The sequence below is a fragment of the Microcaecilia unicolor genome, chromosome 3, assembly GCF_901765095.1.
Source record: "Microcaecilia unicolor chromosome 3, aMicUni1.1, whole genome shotgun sequence".
NCBI classification, from domain to species: domain Eukaryota; kingdom Metazoa; phylum Chordata; class Amphibia; order Gymnophiona; family Siphonopidae; genus Microcaecilia; species Microcaecilia unicolor.
In genome coordinates, this window is record NC_044033.1 from 250816274 (window position 1) to 250839656 (window position 23383).

Here is a 23383-nt window from a genome sequence, read left to right on the forward strand (position 1 = left end):
GCTGCAGTAATACTGTCAAATGCTGGGTGTGGGCCCGGGGTGCCTTCCTGGTTTTATTTGGGGGGGGGGGGGGGGGAGAGGGGCCTAACCACTACTACTATTTATCATTCCTATAGCGCTACAAGGCATATGCAGCGCTGTGCACCATACACAAAAAAGACAGTCCCTGCTCAAAGAGCTTACAATCTAGATAAGACAGGTAAACAGACAGAACGATTAAGGGTAAGGGAATAAATAGGTGAGGATAAAGGACAGGGCAAGTGAGTAGTGGTTAGGGGTCAAAAGCAGTGGTAAAGAGGTGGGCTTTAAGTTTGGACTTGAAAACGGCTAAGGACGGGGCTAGACGCACGGGCTCGGGAAGTCTGTTCCAGGCGTCAGGTGCAGCAAGACAAAAGGAACTGAGTCTAGAATTAGCAGTAGAGGAGAAGGGGACAAATGAGAGAGATTTATCTACAGAACGGAGTACCCGAGGGAGGGTGTAGGGAGAGTGGAGAGGTACTGTGGAGCGGCAGAGTGAATACACTTATAGGTCAATAAGAGAAGCTTGAACTGAATACGGAAACGGATAGGGAGCCAGTGAAGTGACTTAACCACCCTTTCTTCCAAGCTTTTTAGCTACTGGACCACTAGGATGTATCCTCAAAAAAATCTCAAACTATCTGGTGAGAGTTTACTACACTTTTCTATTAGTAATTAAATAGAGCAGGCAGGCATTGCATTTCACACTCTTCATATATCATCACCATAGTATCTTTGCAAGCTGATTTTGGGTCTTAGTAAGATGCAGATTTGGTCATGCAGTTCTACCCTTCTCGGCAGTGCCTCTGGTGTACACCCTGGAGTACTGGCAATCAGCCGAGTGGAAGGGCTGGGTTCAGGTCCCCAGTGCATCCTGACCTGATGCAGTGTAGAAAGCTCATTCCAGGTTCTGTCTTGGTCTTACCCGAGCGTGGGCTTCTCCGTACCTCCATTTAGGTGCATTTTACAGTTTATGGTTTTGTATACAGCATCCTGCAAGGTTTCATGGCAGATGAGCTCATAGTGACTGTTGTGTGGTCGGGCCTCCACCTTGCCTATCATCATGGTCTCGTATTGGCCCTCATCTGATTTGGCTTCCGTCGCCAGTGAATCGGGTTCCTCATAGATTCTCCCATCTGATGTGGCCACATCTTCTGAAGTTTTTGGAAACTGGTAGTACCCCTCATCCCGTGTGGCTGCCTCCCCGTAGTTTTTTCTGTTGTGGGACTGGAAGGTGGGTGCCTGTGCGCTCTCACCGTCTGGAGGATCCGACAGAGCTAGCATGGTGTTGACGTAATGCTGGTCGCCAGTCTTGAGGGTGGGTTTGTCCATCATTGAGGTGATTTTGGTGATGCCAAGCACTTTGGTGGGCTGCCCAGGGTCTCTTGGTTCCGCATATTCGTTTTCTGTAGTGCAGGGATATGGGGAGGGGGGAGAGAAGGGTTGAAGAACACGTACAAATTAAGTCAGTGGTCAGACTTTTTTTTTTAAAGTAACTACTTCATCCTGGTCGTTACCATCAAATTGTGCAGATGAAAGGTTTTAAAAGTACTCTGCCAAGCTCTCACTGAGCTATATTCCCCCCTCCCAAAATAAACCAGGAATAGGCTGTCACAGTGTGATGACCTCATTGCCGAGCTGCGAGATAATCGGCCTGAATGGCAGGCACAGTTTGGATGGATGCAGTATGCAGTAAGCATCAAATGGGAGAACCCCCCCCCCCAAATACAGATAAGAAACAAACAAAAGCATCTTCACGATCACCCATGTAACTGTCAGCTCCTGTCCAAGAGGTTCTCTCATTGTTACTTTCATAAAAATGGAAATTGCTCTTTAGCATTGGGAAAATGTGCCAGACTGCGGTAGGACAGGACCAGAAAGTTCCCTATTTACCTGCACATTAACCAGCACCCTGAAACGTGCCTCTGCTGCTCTCCCATGGCGTGACACTGTGTGCGTACGTTTGTATATAGATTTCACTTCTGCCCACGTTGTACCCATCCCTGTTTTAAGAGAGCTCCCTGTGTCTTCGCATTTACCTTTTACAGTTTGTGTGTTGATCTTCGGAGGATTAGCTTTGCTGTTTCTTCTCCTGATGAAATAAAGCACCAGCCCAGCTACCAGCAAGATGAGGGCAGCCAGGACGCCCACGCCCACCGCTATATTCACAGCCATTGTTGCAACTGCTGTCGTCACTGTCAGAATTTAAAAGGTGTGAATTAACCTCTCCAGATTCGACATCCAGCAGCTTTCAACTTCTTTAGATATGTCCCCCCCCCCCCCCCCCGACCATCCTAACTGCCTGGTGTGCAGTTCACTCACCTAAAGCATTTTGAGGCAGATGCACAAAGCTGTCATGAGCGGAAGCGTGCAATTACCATGGAGAAAGAGGTTCTGTGAAAGTATTTAACTCTCATACACATGAGCGCACAGTATATTAAAACGCGTGGGAATGAGCCGTTAGGAATGTCTCTGCGATGCACAGACGTACATAAGTATTGCCATACTGGGACAGACCAAAGGTCAATCGAGCCCAGCATCCTGTTTCCCACTGTGGCCAATCCAGGTCACAAATACCTGGCAAAATCCCCCAAAAGTACAAAACATGTTATGGTGCTTATCCCAGAAATAGTGAATTTTCCCCAAGTCCAATTTAATAATGGTCTATGGACTTTTCCTTTAGGAAGCTGTCCAAACCTTTTTTTAACTCTGCTAAGCTAACTGCCTTTACTGCTTTTCTGTCAGCGAATTCCAGAGTTGAATTACACATTGAGTGAATAAAAAGTTTCTCAGATTCGTTTTAAATTTACTAGTTTGTAGCTTCATCGCAGGCCCCCTAGCCCTAGTATTTTTGGAAAGAGTAAACAAACAGACACGTCTATCCGTTCCACGCCACTCATTATTTTATAGACCTCTATCATATCTCCCCTCAGCCATCTTTTCTCCAAGCTGAAGAGCCCTAGCCGCTTCAGCCTTTCCTCATAGGGAAGTCGTCCCATCCCCTTTATCATTTTCATCCTCATAGGGTTTTTATCATATGCATGGCATCAGTGGCGTTCCTAGGAGGGCTGACACCCGGGGCGGATCGCCGATGCGCCCCGCCAAACGGGTGCAGAACCCCCCCCCCGGGTGCACGCCGCTGGGGGGGTGCCACGCGCTGGTCAGCTTCGTTCGTTTCCATGCTCCCTCTGCCCCGGAAGCATGGAAGCGAACGAAGCTGACTGGCGTGCAGCACCCCCCCAGTGGCGTGCACCCGGGGCAGACCGCTCCCACCGCCCCCCCCCCCCCCTTGGTACGCCACTGCATGGCATAAGAACATTTTCAGATGGTGAATGCAACAGAGGTTATCAGGATCTGCAAACGTTTCTGTTGGAAAACTGGCTGAGGCTGTTTTCTCAACAAACGAGTTTAAGTGAAATAAAGTCCAAGTGACCAGCCCATACAGGCAATTAGAGCATCGGAACAAGTTTATTGGGGCCGTACACAGTCCGTGTTTCAGCGACAACCTTCCTCAGGGGTTACAATGCTTAAAGATACAACATGGACGCAGAGATCCCTTGACACCGTTCACTCTCCTGTTGAAGTGCTTTATGTCTGTGCCTTTTAAGGGCTTTTTAAGCTCTCTGCGTCAATGGTATACCTTTAAGCATTGTGACCCCCTGAGGGAGGCTTGTCGCCGAAACACTGAACTTGTTCTGACACTCTTACTTCCTGTTTGGGCAGGTCACTTGGACGTTATTTCGCTTCCACCCTTGCTTGTTGTGGTTGAGGCTGTTTTCTTCCACATGTAATTTCGGGTGGTTTAGTCTCTAATTTACTTATCTTTTGTAAACTGCTGTAAACCTGTGAAAGGATACCGCATTATATAAATGAACAGTGACAGATCGTTTGTAGTAGATAAAAGTTTCTTTTATTAAAGGAATTGGAGATTGCGCATAAAATGACCTGATGTGACCATGTTTCGCCCAGTACCGGGTTGCGTCAGGGGAATGGAACAAATTTCCAGCTGGATCAGGAGTTTATATACAATCTTATCTTCGGATTTTTACCCCTAACGCAGCCTGGTATTGGGCAAAATGTGGCCACGTTGGATCATTTCATGTGAAATCTCCAGTTCCTTTAATAAAAGAACCTTTTATTTGTTGCATTTGTATCCCACATTTTCCTACCTATTTGCAGGCTCAGTGTGGCTTACATAGTTCCATAGCGGTGTTAGCCAACTCCGGCAAAGAAAATACATAGTTATTGTGGTCGAATAAGATTATAAGGTTCATGTGTTGTAGACACATTGGGGAATCGTAGAGAGGAAGAGTTGTGCAGTGTCAGTTCCGGCTTTGTTTCGTTATGTTGCAAGGTTTAGGCATTTAGGTTGGGTCGATGGGATATGCCTTTTTGAACAGGTTGGTTTTGAGTGATTTCCGGAAGTTTAGGCGGTCGTACGTTGTTTTTTGTCTACTAACGTAGTAGCATATTGTGAGCTAGTAGCTGTTTCAACAATCTTTAATCAATTAAAAACAACCTTAATAAAAGTGGAAAATAAGTCCAGAATGCTTTATCTAATAGAGTGTCTGTGTTTGGCTGCTTCAGGAAGTGTATGAACAGAAAATCCACTTTAAAAAAAATGAAACAGGGGTATAAGAATCACATTTCTATTGCAGACATTAAAAATACACAAACTGAAAAAAAAACCCGAATTGCACAAAGCCTCAACATATAAGAATGAAAAACCCCTCTCCCCCCAAATAAGACTTTACCTAGGCAGTTGCCTAAAACAAGATTTAAATACATCGAATCAAGGGTTATCAAGATGTTAGAGCTTGTGGACTTATTTTCTACATGTATTAAGTTCATGTTAATGGTTTAAAGATTTTAGAAATGGCTACTGACTCAGGTTAGGCTGGCTCTGTGTCACTGACAAAATTAAATGTCAGTTTTCGGATTTAAAAGCCTCGTTCTTCATTCTCCAGCAGCCGGATTAGCGCTTACGACTTTGTGTCAACATTTTTATTGATGATTCCACCTGGTAACACATCCATTAGAGTACATACACAACAAATTGTAAAGCTATCGTTCTTATGTACATTACTTTTAAGTTGCTATCATCAGTTTTTATTTTATAACAGTACCCTCTATTATCCCCTCCCCCTTACTACCTTCACTTTTGCCATGTACACTGAAAGAAACAATAGTCAGCATGTTACATTAAACTCAAACCGTAATTCCAATAGTAACACCTTACATTATTCCGTGATTGAACCCCTTATTACTATTATTCCCCCCTCCCCCTCTTTAAATACTCCATTCTCATTCGTAATCTGTTCATGGTCTAGTCATAGCCATCCTCTTCATTTTCCTATATTTAATGTGTTGGTAAAGGTTCACTGCCTTACTGGTGCTTCTTAAAGCTCTATATACCATTATCCTCTCTGTCTATTGTGTTCCTTGTCCAGACTCCCCCCCCCCCCCAAAGATACCCTGAGACTCCCTCTCCCTCATGACTCTTCCTTCTCCTTCTTAATGTGTAGAAAATGTATTTAACACTGCACTTCTCGCTTTATGGGAAATACTTTGCAAATATTTATTCCAAATAGAAACAAACCGCTTTCTTTTCTTTGGAGAATCCTGAGCTTCCCTGGCCTCCCATAACATCAGCTCATGAAATTTATTCCTCCAATACCAAAAGGAGGGCGATTCCTCCTGCATCCAGTGCCTGAGTATACATTTCTTTCCCACAGCATGTGCTTTGCATAATAATAATTCCAAATTCCTATCCGAGATCCCATAAGCTGTCCTTCTATTTAAAAGTACTCCTCTCCAATTATTCTTTGATCAGTAATGTTTTCAAAATATTTATGCACCGCCTTCCAAAATATTTTCATTCTATTACAGCTCCAAAATGCATGCATAAAGGTATTCCGTCCCCTGTTACATTTAGGACATTGAGCGTCAGGTGTCCACCCTGCCCTTGCTGCTTGTGTTTGTGTCATTTATCCCCTGTGTATTATCCTGTATTGACTCTCCTGCAATTCTGCCCCCCCCCCCCCCCCCACTGCTTTGGGATATCTGTTATCAATTTTGCAAATTTACTCCCTTCAATTCATAACCTCTGCTCCATGCCTCTTTAAGTGCTTCATAATTACGGGGGGGGGCAAAGCAGCAGCAGTGCTTTATGTAAACTAGATATCGAAACCTGATCATATTCATCCCCCTTTAAGAAGTCTCTGAGCTTTTGACCCAGTTTTGTTCCCAAGACCTCTTGGTCTAAACTAAACCAATAGTGATGTAATTGTCTATAAGCATAATAGTCTTTGTTGGTAAGGGAAAGGCTCTGTTGCAAGTCTTGAAATGTGTTCAACTAATGTGATTCCCTTTTCCGACCAATTTTTAATGATCCCTGCTTCCAGTCCGGGTTGGAAGTCCCCATTTCCTCGAATAGGCAACTGATCACTAACATTTGGGTTCTGATTCCAAGCTTTCATTAGGTATTGCCAAACTTGTCTTAAAGGTCGTAGCAAAAACTTTTCTTACATGCTAACGGTAGGCTATTTGAATTGGCTTGCAAAAGAAAGTTTACATGCCAAGGTTTATACAATGCCTGCTCCCATCTAATCGGGGTGAAGTGATTGGTATCTAACAGCCAATCTCGAAGGTGGCGCATAAGACAGGCCTGGTTATATCTTCATATATTGGGGAGTCCCAAGCCTCCCCGTGCCCAGTTGTCAAAGAGGTATTCTAGGCGCAATTTGGACTTCTTCCCACCCCAAAGGAATTTCCTACAGATCCTATATAATTTTCGTATATCCCTGCTTAATAAGTATATTGGCATAACTTGTAATATGTAGAGCCATCTTGGGAATACGAGCATTTTAAACAAATTGATTCTACCTATGAGAGACAAGGGTAGATGGCTCCACTGTTCAAGAGAGCGTCCTATATCCTGCAGCAACTTTTCTATGTTCAGTTGGTACAATTTTGAGGTATCCATAGACAACTGTACACCCAGGTAACGAAAGGACCCATCTGCCCATTTCAATGGGATGTGTCCCTGCCAACTCTCTTCATGGTTCGCCTCACCTTGCAATGCCTCCGACTTCTCCAGGTTTAACTTAAAGCCAGAAAAATCTCCATATTCTGCCATACATTCTAATAAAGCTGGCAGCGAGGTTCCTGGATAAGTTAGATGGGCTAGTAAGTCATCAGCAAATGCTGCGATCTTGAACATATCTGCTCCTACCATGACCCCCCATATATAAGGTGACCTTTGAACATCTCTGATTAAGGGGTCTAATGTTAATACAAACAATAGGGGTGACAGCGGACATCCCTGTCTGGTGCCCCGGTGTATGGATAGCGCTTAAGACAGAACGGGAGTTAACGGCCCTGTATGTGTATCTAGGCAAAACCGAAAGGGCTGGTGCACACCTGCGTATGAACTGGAATGTTGCTCTGTGCATAAATATTACCCCTCACAAAAAATGTTATGTGGTAGACATGTTTTTGATGCTCACAGCTGTGTAGATGTGTGCTGATACTTTTAAGTACCTGTATCTACTAAGTAAACCACTTTGAATATAGTTGCAAAAACCCCCACAGAAAGGGGGTATATCGAGTCCCATTTTCTTAGCAGACATTGGGTTGTGATGCCGGTAATTGGGAAGCAAAACCGATGCTGGGCAGACTTCTATGGTCTACGCCCTGATCGTGACTGAATAGATAGGGATGGGCAGGAGTGTAAATTTTAAGGGGCTTCGACATTAGCTTTAGAACCGAGTACAAGAAGAGTGCTGGGCAGACTTTTACGGTCTGTGCCGGAAAGGACAAATCAAACTCGGGTATACATTTAAAGTATTGCATACCAGTGGCGTAGCCAGGGGTGGGCCCGGGTGGGCCCAGGCCCACCCACTTTGGGCTCAGGCCCACCCAGAAGCAGCACACCTATGATGTGGCTGACAGGGATTCCCAAGTCCCACCAGCTAAAAACTGTCCCTTCTGCATACCTTGTAAATAGTAGATCTTCGCCTGCAGCAAGCAGTGACTGATACATACCGTTCACTCCAGCCCCACAGCTTTATTCCCACCTATGCGGAAACAGGAAGTTGCATCAGTGGGAAGGCTGTGGGGCCAACATGAGCAGTGTATATTAGTTGCTGCTTGCTGCCGGTGAAAATCTGCTATTTAAAAGGTATGCGGGAGAGGGGAATGTTTGACAGACCATATGGCATGCAAACGAGAGGAGAGACCAAATTACCTGTGGGACCGGGTTTGGATCTTCTGCCCACCCATCTTGGGCCCAAGCCCACCCAAAATTGGGTGTCTGGCTACGCCCCTGTTGCATACCATGTAAAATGAGTTTATCTTGTTGGGCAGACTGGATGGACCGTTCAAGTCTTTATCTGTCGTCATTTACTATGTTACTTGTGTGGACATGTGCACAGAGGGCCCTTCAAACAGAACCTTCCCCCCCCCCCCCCCCCCCGATTAGCTTACAACTTCGTGTGTTGAATTTGCTTTCAGCATCACTGCTGAATATTTTCTTATTAATCTTGTGTTAGAAGCCAAGCACTCAGCCTTTGGCATGAAGATTTCTGCATCGACCCCTTTCTGGCACAGAGGTAAGGGCAGTATAGGAGAGGGTCAAAACAGCAATAAGATTTGGTAAAAGTGGCCTTTTTATACAGACCTCATATCAAGATCTTCCCGTACGAGAATGAATTTGAAGAGTAGGCACTTACCTGATGGCTCAGTTCCAGGGGTGAACACAGGACCTGCAAAGAAACCATAGATCAGAGCACGTGGCTGTCTCTCAGAGGCAGCAGGATTGGTTACAAGGAAAGAGCAGAGTGGTGGGTCCTGTTAATATCCTGAATATCCCCACAGTTATAGTTCTGAAAACCTGGGGTCACCGTCTACTTATCCGGGTCCTCACAGTTATATTTTTGAAGACCTGGGGGTCATCATCTACTGATCCAGATCCCCACAGATATATTTCTGAAGAGCTAGGGTCACCGTCTATTGTTCCGGATCCTCACATATATTTTTATGAAGAGTAGGCTCTTACGTGATGGCTCAGTTCCAGGGATGAACACATTAGGACCTGCAAAGAAACCGTAGATCAGAGCATGTGACTGTCTCTTGAGAGGCAACAGGATTGTTTACAAGCAAAGAGCAGAGTGGTGGGTTCTGTTAATATCCTGAATTATCCCTGTTCTGTTAAAAAAAAAAACCAAAGCCATCTATTGATACTACTACTACTTATCATTTCTAAAGCGCTACTAGACTTACCCATCAAAAATATAACTGGGGGAATCCGAATCAGTAGGTGGTGTCCCAAGGTCTTCAGAAATATAACTGTGGGGATCCCCACAGATATGTTTCTGAAGAGCTGGGGCCACCATCTACTGATTCAAACTCCTTTAGATGTATTTCTGAAGAGCTGGGGTCACCAACTACTGATCCAGATCCTCACAGATATATTTCTAGAGACCTAGAGTCACCATCTACTGATCCGGGTCACCATCTACCGATCCGGATCCCCATCAAAAATACAACTGAGGATCCGGATCAGTAGACGGTGACCCCAGGTCTTCAGAAATATAACTGTGGGGATCCTAACAGTTATATTTCTGAAGAGCTGGGGCCACCATCTACAGATCCGGATCCCTACAGATATATTTCTGACGAGCTTGGGTCGCCGTCTGCTGATCTGGATCCCCACAGATATATTTCTGAAGAGCTAGGGTCACCGTCTATTGTTCCGGATCCTCACATATATTTTTATGAAGAGTAGGCTCTTACGTGATGGCTCAGTTCCAGGGATGAACACATTAGGACCTGCAAAGAAACCGTAGATCAGAGCATGTGGCTGTCTCTTGAGAGGCAACAGGATTGTTTACAAGCAAAGAGCAGAGTGGTGGGTTCTGTTAATATCCTGAATTATCCCTGTTCTGTTAAAAAAAAAACCAAAGCCATCTATTGATACTACTACTACTTATCATTTCTAAAGCGCTACTAGACTTACCCATCAAAAATATAACTGGGGGAATCCGAATCAGTAGGTGGTGTCCCAAGGTCTTCAGAAATATAACTGTGGGGATCCCCACAGATATGTTTCTGAAGAGCTGGGGCCACCATCTACTGATTCAAACTCCTTTAGATATATTTCTGAAGAGCTGGGGTCACCAACTACTGATCCAGATCCTCACAGATATATTTCTAGAGACCTAGAGTCACCATCTACTGATCCGGGTCACCATCTACCGATCCGGATCCCCATCAAAATACAACTGAGGATCCGGATCAGTAGACGGTGACCCCAGGTCTTCAGAAATATAACTGTGGGGATCCTAACAGTTATATTTCTGAAGAGCTGGGGCCACCATCTACAGATCCGGATCCCTACAGATATATTTCTGATGAGCTTGGGTCGTCCGTCTGCTGATCTGGATCCCCACAGATATATTTCTGAAGAGCTAGGGTCACCGTCTATTGTTCCGGATCCTCACATATATTTTTATGAAGAGTAGGCTCTTACGTGATGGCTCAGTTCCAGGGATGAACACATTAGGACCTGCAAAGAAACCGTAGATCAGAGCATGTGGCTGTCTCTTGAGAGGCAACAGGATTGTTACAAGCAAAGAGCAGAGTGGTGGGTTCTGTTAATATCCTGAATTATCCCTGTTCTGTTAAAAAAAAAACCAAAGCCATCTATTGATACTACTACTACTTATCATTTCTAAAGCGCTACTAGACTTACCCATCAAAAATATAACTGGGGGAATCCGAATCAGTAGGTGGTGTCCCAAGGTCTTCAGAAATATAACTGTGGGGATCCCCACAGATATGTTTCTGAAGAGCTGGGGCCACCATCTACTGATTCAAACTCCTTTAGATATATTTCTGAAGAGCTGGGGGTCACCAACTACTGATCCAGATCCTCACAGATATATTTCTAGAGACCTAGAGTCACCATCTACTGATCCGGGTCACCATCTACCGATCCGGATCCCCATCAAAAATACAACTGAGGATCCGGATCAGTAGACGGTGACCCCAGGTCTTCAGAAATATAACTGTGGGGATCCTAACAGTTATATTTCTGAAGAGCTGGGGCCACCATCTACAGATCCGGATCCCTACAGATATATTTCTGACGAGCTTGGGTCGCCGTCTGCTGATCTGGATCCCCACAGATATATTTCTGAAGAGCTAGGGTCACCGTCTATTGTTCCGGATCCTCACATATATTTTTATGAAGAGTAGGCTCTTACGTGATGGCTCAGTTCCAGGGATGAACACATTAGGACCTGCAAAGAAACCGTAGATCAGAGCATGTGGCTGTCTCTTGAGAGGCAACAGGATTGTTTACAAGCAAAGAGCAGAGTGGTGGGTTCTGTTAATATCCTGAATTATCCCTGTTCTGTTAAAAAAAACAAAAAAAACCCAAATAATGCCAAATGGTTGCCTTAAAGGCTACAGTGAGAAAAGAAAGGCTGTGGATGAAGCCTTGTAGACGCTGATGTTTCTAAATGATTAGGGGTGCTTACTGGGAGATAAGGAGCTTGTTCAGTATTGGGGTGCTCAGCACTCACTGGCACCCGTGGAGCTGGCTCCTGCCGAATGAATAGAGGAAGAAGGGGATGAGTAGCCAAGATAACCTCTTACCTAAGGATATCAGGACTGGCTCACTGTGCAGGGACTGGAAAGTTTGCTTTTGTCCTGCTTGCTTGAACTTCATAGAGGCAGGTGTACCTTCCTGATTCCTTTGTAGGGTAGATTGCAGTGTCATTTTGGTTGGATACCTTCTTTTCTGCAACCTGCATTCTGTGCTCTTCGTAGAAATAAACTGTAATATTTGTGGAAAGCTTGGGAAGCCTGCAGAGAAGATTCTGGCTACCTCCTGTCGGGGTTGAAGCGGAAATGAAGGGTTTGGGCAACTCTTCTGCAGTGGTAGAGAAAGTTATAGACAGTAAGAGACATTAGTGGTGATAAACAGTGTTTCACAATAGAAACACAGAAACATGACGGCAGATAAAGGCCATATGACCCATCCAGTCTGCCCATCCTCTGTAACCCCTAATTCTTCCTGTTCCTAAGCGATCTCACAAGCTTATCCCATGCCTTTTTAAATTCTGGAACAGCCCTGGACTCCACCACCTCCACCGGGAAGCCATTCCACACCTCCATCACTTTTTCTGTGAAATAATACTTCCTTAGGTTACTCCTAAGCCTATTCCCTCTTAACTTTGTCATATGCCCCCTCATTCCAGAGCTCTCCATTTGAAAAAGGCTGTCTTCCTGTACATAAATGCCCTTGAGATATTTAAACGTTTCTATCATGTCTCCTCTCTCCCTCCTCTCTTCCAGCGTATACTTGTTGAGGTTCATAAGCCTGTCCCTATAATTTTTGCATTCAAGACCGCTTACTAATTTCGTAGCCGCCCTCTGGACCGACTCCATCCTGTTTATATCTTTCCGTAGTTGCGATCTCCAGAACTGCACGTACTCCAAATGGGGCCTCACTAGAGACTTATACAACGGCACTATCACTTCCTTTTTCCTGCTGGTCATGCACCCAAGCATCCTTCTGGCTTTGACCATCGCTTTTTCTACCTGTTTGGAAGCTTTAAGGTCATCAGACACAATCACCCCCAAGTCCTGCTCTTCCTTTGTAAACTGAAGCACTTCACCCCCACTTCACAGTATACAATATACTGTATTTCTCCACAGACAAACAGAGGACATGCAGGTACACTAGTTGGTACTGTCACCAATGGAACCAACGTGTTGGAAGACAACTAGTGTGGCTGCATTACCCTGCTGTCTATGGAGAACTTCCGCTACAGGTAAGCAACTTTGCTTTCCCTGAGAACTTTAGCTTGGATGTGGTTACACTGTACCCCAACACCATCTTTTGCTGTCCTAAGGATCAGTTTTCATGATGCCCGAATTGAGACAAAATTTGTAGATTCTTTTACTCGTGGGCTTTGCACTCATTTTCCAAGGGACAGTATGTGCATACTTTCCATTCGAAACATGCTGTGAATACACCTGCATCTGCTTTTTATGTAGGTACATTTTTATGGAAAGTTACATGCGCAGATTTGAAAATGCAATCTTCCTGTGCTATTTTTCTTCCCAACCTAAATACACCACAGGGAATATCTTTTCATATGGCTAAAAGCATGTACATCATGGACCAACTCATATGCTTCTAGCTGTGTTAATGGAGGGCATTTCTAGAAAGCTGATTTATACGGGAAAGACATTTTACCCTTGTTAATAGCTTTGGAAATTGCCATTTTGGCTTCTGGGGTGACAGAAAAGTGGAGCCTATCCACCACACATAGTTTAAAGCTAACAAAAAAGATGCACACCTAATCTGGATAATTATTTTTTTCTTCAAAAACAGGTAATGATACTAGCATATAAGATACAGTGAAAAGAAAGTAAGTCAACTGTAGCCTGAGAAGGAACATTTGCAAGATAGTGCCTAGGGATTGGAAATTTTGCAACCATGGACCCCCATTGCACCCCAGATTCTGGTAGTTATTTGATCCAGTTCACATCATGCAAAGGGGCGTATTCTGCAATGATGGGTCACCTGAACACACAGCTCCAGCATCTTCTGCATGGTAGGCACAGTTGTGTTGGCCCCATGGTTTTTGCAGGGCACTGACTGAGCTGAGACTCGCTCCATTACAGTTCACTTTATCCAGCCAGACAGGTCCTGATCCTTGCCCGAAAAGGGCATTCCCTGGTGCTGAGAGGATGACCCCACAGTTCAGCTGTCTGCAGATCACCTGACCATCCCTGGAGTCCCAGCTATCGTCACACACAGTCCCCCACTTTTCTTGATAGAACATTTCCACTCTCCCAGCACAGCGACTGGGTCCATTCTCCAGCCTGACTGCTGCCTGGTCTGTAATAGAACAGAAACAACATTAATTCGAACATTATTAATAAGCAGCTGAAAAGTGACCTCGGGAGAGGAGACAGCAGCACCCTGAGGCACCCAAAGTGAATACAGCATGAAGATGGACCTCAGAGGAGGAGACACCAGTAACTTGAGATTCCCAAAGTATGAATATAACAAGAATGCCTGAAGGGAGACCTTATGGGAACATACCCCCAAAGTAAATACAACATGAACAGCTGAATAGAGACCTCAGGGGAGGACAGTAGAACCCTGAGACACCCAGAGTATGAAAAAAGCACAGGACAGCATCGGAGCGACTCCAGGTGTGCATTGAATTACTTACCTGTTAGTGAGAGTCCCATACCAGCTGCTGAAAGAGATAAGAGAGAACCAATAATTGTGGCTGGAGTATTCACCATGGTTCCTGTGATTCTGAGCCAGCTATCGGCGCATTCTGGGGGAGTGAGATGTTTCCCTGAACCATAACTTGGACCAATGATGACATAACGAGTTGACAAGTGGAAATTAAGCACTTCTATCTCTTGCCTCCTTGACAGGAAGCAGCCAAAGTGATCAGAGATCTTAAAACGCTCAAGGAGTGCCCATGTTCCTTGCAGTTAATATTACTGTAGAGCCCTGTGTTTGAAGAACATAAGATGGGTTTGAGGGGGTGAGAGTCTGTTGTGTACAGAGAGATCTTGGGGTTATATTGTGTGATAATATCATGGTATCTGAACAGGCTCATAAGGTGGTGGCCAGAACAAGGACACCGGAAGCATAACAGCTGAAAAAGGAAGTGATAAAGCCCCTTTCCTCACACAGCTCACTGCTGAGGCTTCTTCTACAACACGATAATACGGTTGCGCAGGCTGTACCTTTGAAAGGACCTAGACAAAGGTAGCCAAATTAGTGCGGAGACTACACTAGCATCCTATGACATGAGACCAAGTGATCAATATTATTCAAAAAGACCAAACTAGCTTTTAGCCGTGTAGCTCAACCCAGGCTATATCTGTGCAGCCACCATCAAAACCAGGTTGGAGGCATGCCCTTTCTCTACGACAGAGGGTCTTATCCCAGTCCTTGGGACGCACCCAGCCAGTCAGGTTTTCAAGATATCTGCAACGACTGTGCATGAGAAAAATTTGCATTCACTGCCTTCACTGTATACAAATATTTGTCATACATACTCATTGTGTGGATATCCTGAAACCTGACTGGCTGTGTGTGTGTTCAAGGACATGGTTGAGAACCCTTGCTCTATACTACTACTACTACTTATCATTTCTATAGCTCTATGATGTCATCTATCTCAGTGGCTTAGCTAGGTGGACCTGGGCCCCTGGTTGGGTGGTGGGGGTCCCCAACCCCTGCCAGCTGAAGACTTCATTCAGCGCTGGTCTGCGGTGGCGCTGCGCTGCCGCATGCCTGCCTTGCTCTCTTCCCCTCACGTCGGGCATGCTCCCTTTAGTGAAATTGAGCATGCAAGATGTACAGCGGTGGCAGAGGGGGGCGGCGGCAGGGTGGCGACCAAATGTGCCCCCCCACCTTGGGCTCTGGCCCCCTCCCACCTTCAAGTCTGGCTAAGCCTCTGAATTTATCTGCTCAACAATCATGCATCCTGCTTTCTTAAAAACCACTGTATGCTGTCTATCACGTCTCTTCTCTCATTCTGTCCTTACACACTCAGGCCCAGATGCGTTAAAGTCGTCGGTAATTCCCTTTCCCTACCGAGTCCATAGCGAATCGGTAGGGAACGAGAATTCACTAAGGAAAGGGAATGCAAATGAGCTACTTGTTGTAGATCCGTTGCATTCACCATTACCTCGGTAGCAGTCGGAGAATCATTCGGTTATGCTCCTCTGCCAGGTCTCTTCAGCCAATCAAGCGCGTCTAGCTTGCTGGTGTCAGCTAAACGCACTCTGATTGGCTGAAGAGACCTGGAAGAGAGCATAATGGAAAGGGACTTCCCGAACTCCGGATCGACTCGCACATCCCCGATTCCCTTCTCCTCGCACAGCTACAGAAGGTGAGCAGCGCCGGGAAGACAAAACTAAAAAAAAGGCGAAAGACGTCCCTCACAAGCGCAGCAGAGTACGTCCATAAAGGATGCCCCTCACGTGCGCTCGCTGCTTTTTTTTTTTTTTTTTTTTTGCTTTTTTACCTTTTTTTGGGGGTCCTTTTCCTTTCCGATTCCCTCACAGGAGCCCTAAAGAGAGGTGCAGACCTCCCGGTTAGGGTTCCCACGGTAAAGGGAATCGGAAAAAACGGTAGTGCATCTCATTATAATGAGCTGCAATGGTAGTGCACTCATTGTAATAGCCTTTGGATAATTTGCATTCGTTTTCGTTGCTGCTACCGTTTCAGGGAAAATGCCCTTGGTGCATGCCCCCGGTAAAACTACTTGCATTTTAAACTGGCTGGAATCAGTTTAACAACGCAAAGTTGTGGGCTCGTTAGGTTTAGTGCATCTGGCCCTCAGTCACTTCGGTTTTCAGCTGCTGAGGTTATGCAGGGGAACCCTAGTCCTGCTGGTCTGTATCCCACCCAGTTCCTGCCCACCGCCAGCCCGCCCCAGTTCAATTACACACTCACCAGTCAGTAGCATCCACAGCAACATTTTCCATCCAGGAGGACAGCACCTGTATCAAATCATATATCTTAGAACTGGTAAAGTCCTTATATTCTGGGCTGCTCGTTTGGTACCTAAAAGACAGGAATGGCTCTGTTTTCCCAATTTAAAAGATCAATATGGAGTGCCTCAGGGATCTGTAGTGAGACTGGTGCTTTTTAACTTACTCATAAATGATCTGAGGAAAGGAGCAACAGAGTGAGGGGATGAAATTTGCAGATGAACAAAATTATTCAGTCATTCAATAGCACACGGGGAAAAATAATCCCAAATACAAGTACAGAATACGGGGTTCTGAGTTAGGAGTCACTGCCCAAGAAAAACTACTACTACTATTTATCATTTCTTTAGCGCTACTAGATGTACACAGCACTGTACACTGGACATGAAGAGAGTTCCTGCTGGACAGAGCTTACAATCTAATTAGAATAGACAAACAGGACAAATAAGAGCCAGGCAAAGGTATCGGCCCGCTTATCAGACATTGCTGCGTGGATGTCCAACCCGCCACCTGAAACTGAACATGTCCAGACCGAGCTTATCGTCTTTCCACCAAAACCCACTTCTCCTCTTCCTCCACTTTCTATCGCAGTTGATAACACCCTCATCCTCCCAGTCTCATCTGCCTGCAACCTCGGAGTAATCTTTGACTCCTCCCTCTCCTTCTCTGCGATATCCAGCAGATAGCCAAGACCTGTCGCTTCTTCCTCTTTAACATCAGCAAAATTCGCCCTTTCCTCTCTGAACACACCACCCGAACTCTCGTCCACGCTCTCATTACCTCTCGCCTGGACTACTGCAACTTACTCCTCACCGGCCTCCCACTTCGCCATCTATCCCCCCTTCAGTCTGTTCAGAACTCTGCTGCACGTCTTTATTCCGCCAGAACCGATATCCTCATATCACCCCTCTCCTCAGGTCACTTCACTGGCTTCCGATCAGATACCGCATCAATTCAAGCTTCTCCTTCTTACCTAGCAAATGCACTCAGTCTGCTGCCCCTCACTATCTTTCTACCCTCATCTCCCCTTACGTTCCCGCCCGTAACCTCCGTTCACAGGATAAATCCCTCCTCTCAGTACCCTTCTCCACCACCGCCAATCCAGGCTCCGCTCATTCTGCCTCGCCTCACCCTATGCTTGGAACAACCTTCCTGAACCCTTACGCCAAGCCCCCTCCCTGCCCATCTTCAAGTCTTTGCTTAAAACCCACCTCTTCAATGCTGCGTTCGGGCACCTAATCCTACCGTTCAGCAAATCCAGACAGCCCCAATTTGACTGCCTCTATCGGACTGATCGTTCACTTGTCTTAGATTGTAAGCTCTTTGAGCAGGGGCTGTCTCTCTTTGTTAAATTGTACAGCGCTGCGTAACCCTAGTAGCGCTCTAGAAATGTTACAGTAGTAGTAGTAATGATAAAACATGGGTACTGAACAAGTGAGTAAGGGTTAGGAGTTAAAAGCAGCATCAAAAAGGTGGGCTTTTACCCTAGATTTGAAGACAGCCAGAGGTGGAGCTTGACCTACCAGTTCAGGAAGTCTATTCCAGGCATATGGTGCAGGAAGATAAAAGGAACGGAGTCTGGAGTAGGCAGTGGAGGAGAAGGGTACAAATAAGAGAGATTTACCTAGTGAACGGAGTTCCCGAGGAGGAATGTAGGGAGAGATAAGAGTGCAGAGGTACTGAGGAGCTGCAGAGTGAAAGCACTTGTAAGTCAATAAGAGGAGTTTGAAATGTATGTGGAAATGGATAGGGAGCCAATGAAGTGACTTGAGGAGAGGGCTAATATGAGCATAGTGTCACTGGCAGAATATAAGTCGTGCAGCACAGTGGCGTAGCCAGACTTGACATTTTGGGTGGGCCAGAGCTAATATGGGTGGGCACTAGGGTGTGAGTAGTGTTTCTTGGGATACTCCCAGTGGTGTGCTAGAGCTGGCTCGCACCGGCTCGCAAGAGCGCTTGTTAAATTTTGACAGCTCTTGCGAGCCGGTGTTCGTTGGGGTGAGCCGGCTCCATTGCACGAGGTAAGCATGGCAGGAGGGCGCCATCACAGGCCATGCTTACCTCCCCTCCCGCTCCCAAACATGTCCAGCGATGTCTTTCGCCCCCACCCTCCCCTCCCATCTGTCAGTTTCTATTACCTCCCTCAAAGCGCCGCATTATTTAAAGCCCTGCTGCCCGTCTCCAGCCTTCCCTGCTTGATTCTGATGAGTTCGTGCCCTTAGTCACGCCTTCTGATGTCATTCTGACATCATTTCCTTTTTCCGTGAAGGTGGGACTGAGGGAACGAACGAACTCATCAGAAGCAAGCAGGGAAGGCTGGAGATGGGCAGCAGGGCTTTAAATAACGCGGCGCTTCGACGGAGAAAATAGAAAAAGATGGATGGGAGAGAAGAGAGTTTCAGGACATGGATGGAGGGGAGGGCAAGAGAAATTCTGGACATGGATGGAGGGGAGGGAAGGGAGAGAGAAGAAATGCTGGACATGGAGGGAAGATAGAGGAAGGAGATTAGATGAGGGAAACGGAAGTGAGGAGAGAAACTGCACATGGATGGAGAAAATAGGCAGAAGCTGGATCCACTGTACAGTCAAGTCTGCGGAGGACCAGAAATGAAGAAGAAAGGAGGAAAGAAAAGAAATAAATAGAAAGGAAGCCCTGGAAACAGAGTCAAGGGAACAGACAGAGAGCAGCAGAATCAGATACTGGGCCAGCATGATCAGAGAAACAAAGTCACCAGACAACAAAGGTAGAAAAAAATAATTTTATTTTCATTATAGTGTTTGGAATATGTCCACTTTGAGAATCAGGTGCTGAACGTTAAAAGTTTATATTTATTTACTTATTTATGGTATTTTATCCCATATTAAACATGAATTAAATTGGAATCTGGGATCATTTAATTTTTTTTTCCTGGAGAGAGTAGTGCATTGCCCCCCTTCCCCCGGCTATAGCCAGCTCTGCAATTTTGGGGGGGGGGGGCGCAGTGGTGGACGGGGGGCGCTGAGGTGGACCGGGGAGAGAGCCTGTTGTTAAAAATTTACCAGCACACCACTGGATACTCCTTAATAATGCCTTAAAGTGCACTTGATGATGGATTTCTAAGTAAACAGTCTGTGCAACAGCTCTCCTGCATTAACACAAACCACATACCTGGTTCATGGAACACCGACATTTTTAAATATAGTGATTTTATCCCATATCTTAAACTTGACCAAATATGACTGCTATAAGGCAAACATGTCAATGGCACATATCCTTCGAACTTTGCTTTGTAAATGCCTGATTAAGTTGTATTCATAAAACAGGTAAATTCTGAAACTGACATTCCCATTTAAAAAGCCAGAGAAGTCAGACTCATATAGATCCCAACACGAACTACATGCACACAGAATCTTTTACATCGGTCACATGCAGAACACAGATCACCCCTTACCAACTGCAGAATAAAAGACAAAAAATTAGAAATTGCAGAGATACCAAGAACACAGACCACCCTTTACAAATTGCAGAATAAAACACAAAAAATTAGAAATCACAGAGATGGCAAATTACCCAGGTCCAGGCTTGAGATTTTGTGCAGTCCTGATTTAAACTTTATAACCCAAATCAGTGTGGGATTTGCAGTGCCTGATTCTGCCCATGGAAATCAGTGCTGCAAGTCCCATAACAATGGGGTAGTCAGAAATGCAGGACTGTCCCAAAATCTCCAGCCTGCCCTTCCCCCTCCCCCATAGTTTGGCATCAGCCGTGGGAGAAAAGGCAGCGACAGTGATCAAAGCAGTGGCGTACCTAGGGTAGTTGACACCCGGGGCTGGTCATTTTTTAACACACCTCCCCCTCCAAAATCTAGTATTAGGCATACCGAGAATACAAAACACTCATAGAGCAATTCTACCATACCATAAACAGTCATTTCTACGAGTCACACAAGGAAAAGGAAAGCATCTTAAACACTACAGTGAGCACTAGAACATCAATTCACCTATTGTAAAACGAAACCAGACAGAATAGTACAGATCGTAGATCCTGCACAGTCAATGTCAACTGAAAGCCATGTCTTTTTCACAAACACAGATACACCCTAATCCACTATAGAATAAGTAATCATAAACTTTCTATTTAGACAAAAATTAACCTGAACCCCCAATGCCAGACTCTGCATACAATGCAACACCACAGAAACAGAAACTGTCCCCTAGTACTGTGCAAAATATAAAGACAGCAGATGTAAATTTGAAAAAAAACTAACGAACCAATCACCACTTTACAAATTAACAAATAGAAATAAAACAAATATAGATAATAAAATAATACCATTTTATTGGACTAATACATTTAGCTTTCAGAGGCCATATCCTGACCTGAGGAAGGGGGTTTTGTTCTCCGAAAGTTAGTCAAAATGTATTAAAATTAGTCCAATAAAAAGATTACCTCATTTACATGTTCTATTTATAAACATTTATTAACACATCTACAATACTACTTTATCCTAAAGCAAAAAAATAAAAATATATATTTTATTTACAGTTTGTTGTCTCTGGTTTCTGCTTTCCTCATCTTCTTTTCACCGTCTTCCTTCCATCCAGCATCTGTCTTTGCTCACTCTCTGCCATCTAGTGTCTGCCCTCTGCCGTCCCTTCCATCCACTGTCTGCCCTTTCTCTCTGCCCCTTCAATCCACCATTTGCCCTCTCTCTCCCATCCATCCAGAGTCTGCCCTCCCTCTCGCTGCCCTTTCTCTCTGCCCCTTCAATCCACCATTTGCCCTCTCTCTCCCATCCATCCAGGGTCTGCCCTCCCTCTCGCTGCCCTTTCTCTCTGCCCCTTCAATCCACCATTTGCCCTCTCTCTCCCATCCATCCAGGGTCTGCCCTCCCTCTCGCTGCCCCTTATTTTCCGCCCCCAGTTCCAGCCCCAGCCCACATCTCCCACCTGCCCCTCCGTTTCAGCCCCAGCCCTTTTCTCCCACCAGTCCAGAGCTTCAGCCCCCAGCCACTTCTCCCTGTCCCCTTTTCAGCCCCCAGTCCCCAGTTTCAACCCCAGCACTTTTCTCCCACCAGTCCCGAGCTTCAGCCCCAGCCACTTCTCCCTGTCCCCTTTTCAGCCCCCAGTCCGCACAGTTTTAGCCCCTGCCCCTTTTCAGCCCCCAGTTCCAGTACTGGCCCCCTTATCCCACCTACCCTCCTTTTCAGCCCCCAGTTCCCTTCATCCACATGCCTTGCATTAGGGCCCCCCTTTTCAGCCCCAGACCAATTCTTCCACCTGCCCCAGGCATGGCCCCATAATCCCTCCTGCCCCCTTCTCAGACCCCAGTTCCAGGCTCCTTCTCCCCTCCCCACCCAGACCTCGTCCCCTTCTCCCATCTGAGCCCCTCCCCACCCAGACCCAGTCCCCTTCTCCTGAGCCCCTCCCCACCCCACCCCACTCAGACCCCTTCTCCCATCTGAGCCCCCCTCCCTGACCCAGTCCCCACCTGCCTACCAGCTCTATCGACGCTCTTCTCCTGCCATCCAGCCTTAAAGAAAAACAGTGAAGCGCTTCGCGTCTGCTCTTCTGTAAAGCAAGCAAATTGCCTCGTCGTGTCAGCCCTTCCTTCACTGTGTCCCGCCCTCTGATGTAACTTCCTATTTCCGCAAGGACGGGATACAGTGAAGGAAGGGCCGATACGACGAGGCGATTTGCTTGCTTTACAGCAGAGCAGACGCAAGGCGCTTCACTGGGTTTTTTTTTAAGGCTGGATGGCAGGAGAAGAGCGTCGATAGAGCTAGTAGGCAGGTGGGGACTGCGGCGCCGGTGGAGCACCTCCCCACTGCCCCGCCCTTGGTACGAGGATGTTGGCTGGGCGGGCCTGGAGGGAAAGTGGGTGGGCCTGGGCCCGGGCCCGTCCAAGCCCGCCCGTGGCTACGCCCCTGGTGCAGCAGAATTTTGAACAGGTTGAAGGAGAGAGAGATGGCTTAGTGGGAGACCTGTGAGAAGCAAGTTGCAATAGTCTAAGCGAGAGGTGATAAGAGTGTGGATAAGGGTTCTGGTAGTGTCCTTAGAAAGGAAAGGACGGATTTTGTTGATATTATAGAGAAAGAAACAGGTTTTAGCAATCTGTTGGATATGTGCAGAGAAGGAGAGAGAGGAGTCGAAAATCTTTAAGTCATTGTAGAGAATGCGTTGAAATTTTCAGCCCAGAGTGCTGTGGCTGCTGAAAAAAGCAAACTAGGGATTCCTGCAGTAAAAATGGGCTTATGCTCCCTTGTGAGGAATGATTGGTGTGTGTTCAGGAGTGTGATAAGCATGTGGACAGGGTCAGTCCTAAAAGTGTATCCTTGTGAGATTGTAAGCAGGAACGACTGGGGAGAGGAAATTCAATTTTCAAAAAAGGGGAATGTAATGGAGATGCAGGTAAAAGCACAGACTGTCCTAGGAGGAGGGAAAAGGAGTGAAGCTGGCTGGCAACCCTACGTCCTGTCCTCAAACACGAATGAGACTTTCCTGAAGAGCTTACCTCCCTTAGTAAGTGTCCTGCAGTCTCGCTCCTGGACGGCCTCGATCCCCGTGGGATGTCTCTCCCGTGGCTGAGCCCACTGATGGGAACCTGTAACTGGAGGCAACCACACTGCAACACGCGGGTTGTCAAGGAGTAACTTGGCAAGTCCTCTCCTTCTAATCTCTAAACCCAGTGAAGATTTGCTTTGCCAACACCACCTGTGTATCTGAGTGAGTTTCACCCTGGATTCTGTATCAGGAAGGAGAGACAGAGGATTTAGGGACTTTCCCTCTGTTCCAGTACCAGGTGCCAACTGATTAATACCACCTCCTGGGCACTGCA

General features: G+C 46.1%; 1 protein-coding gene across 1 annotated transcript; it reads right to left on the reverse strand.

Annotated features, from left to right (window-relative positions):
• Positions 1 to 521: 521 nt before the first annotated feature.
• LOC115466474 lies at positions 522 to 23383 on the reverse strand. Its single transcript, XM_030197721.1, has 12 exons — positions 23060 to 23383; positions 16529 to 16575; positions 14277 to 14303; positions 13619 to 13936; positions 11680 to 11956; positions 11286 to 11321; positions 10550 to 10585; positions 9814 to 9849; positions 9077 to 9112; positions 8751 to 8783; positions 2058 to 2213; positions 522 to 1424 (listed from the first exon to the last, which is right to left on the reverse strand). The coding sequence occupies exons 4-12, from the start codon at positions 13712 to 13714 to the stop codon at positions 940 to 942; spliced, it is 1191 nt and encodes a 396-aa protein (XP_030053581.1). The 5' UTR covers positions 13715 to 13936; positions 14277 to 14303; positions 16529 to 16575; positions 23060 to 23383; the 3' UTR covers positions 522 to 939.

What these genes read in the sequence shown, in the direction of transcription:
- LOC115466474 (XM_030197721.1), bottom strand. Translation starts at nt 13,714, where the DNA reads ATGGAGCGAGTCTCAGCTCAGTCAGTGCCCTGCAAAAACCATGGGGCC. An exon ending in TGCTGGAGCTGTGTGTTCAG is followed by an intron (nt 11,957 to 13,618) that starts GTGACCCATCAT and finishes CTACCACTGCAG; the next exon opens with AAGAGTTGCCCAAACCCTTC. An exon ending in GCCAGTCCTGATATCCTTAG is followed by an intron (nt 11,322 to 11,679) that starts GTAAGAGGTTAT and finishes GTTTCTTTGCAG; the next exon opens with GTCCTAATGTGTTCATCCCT.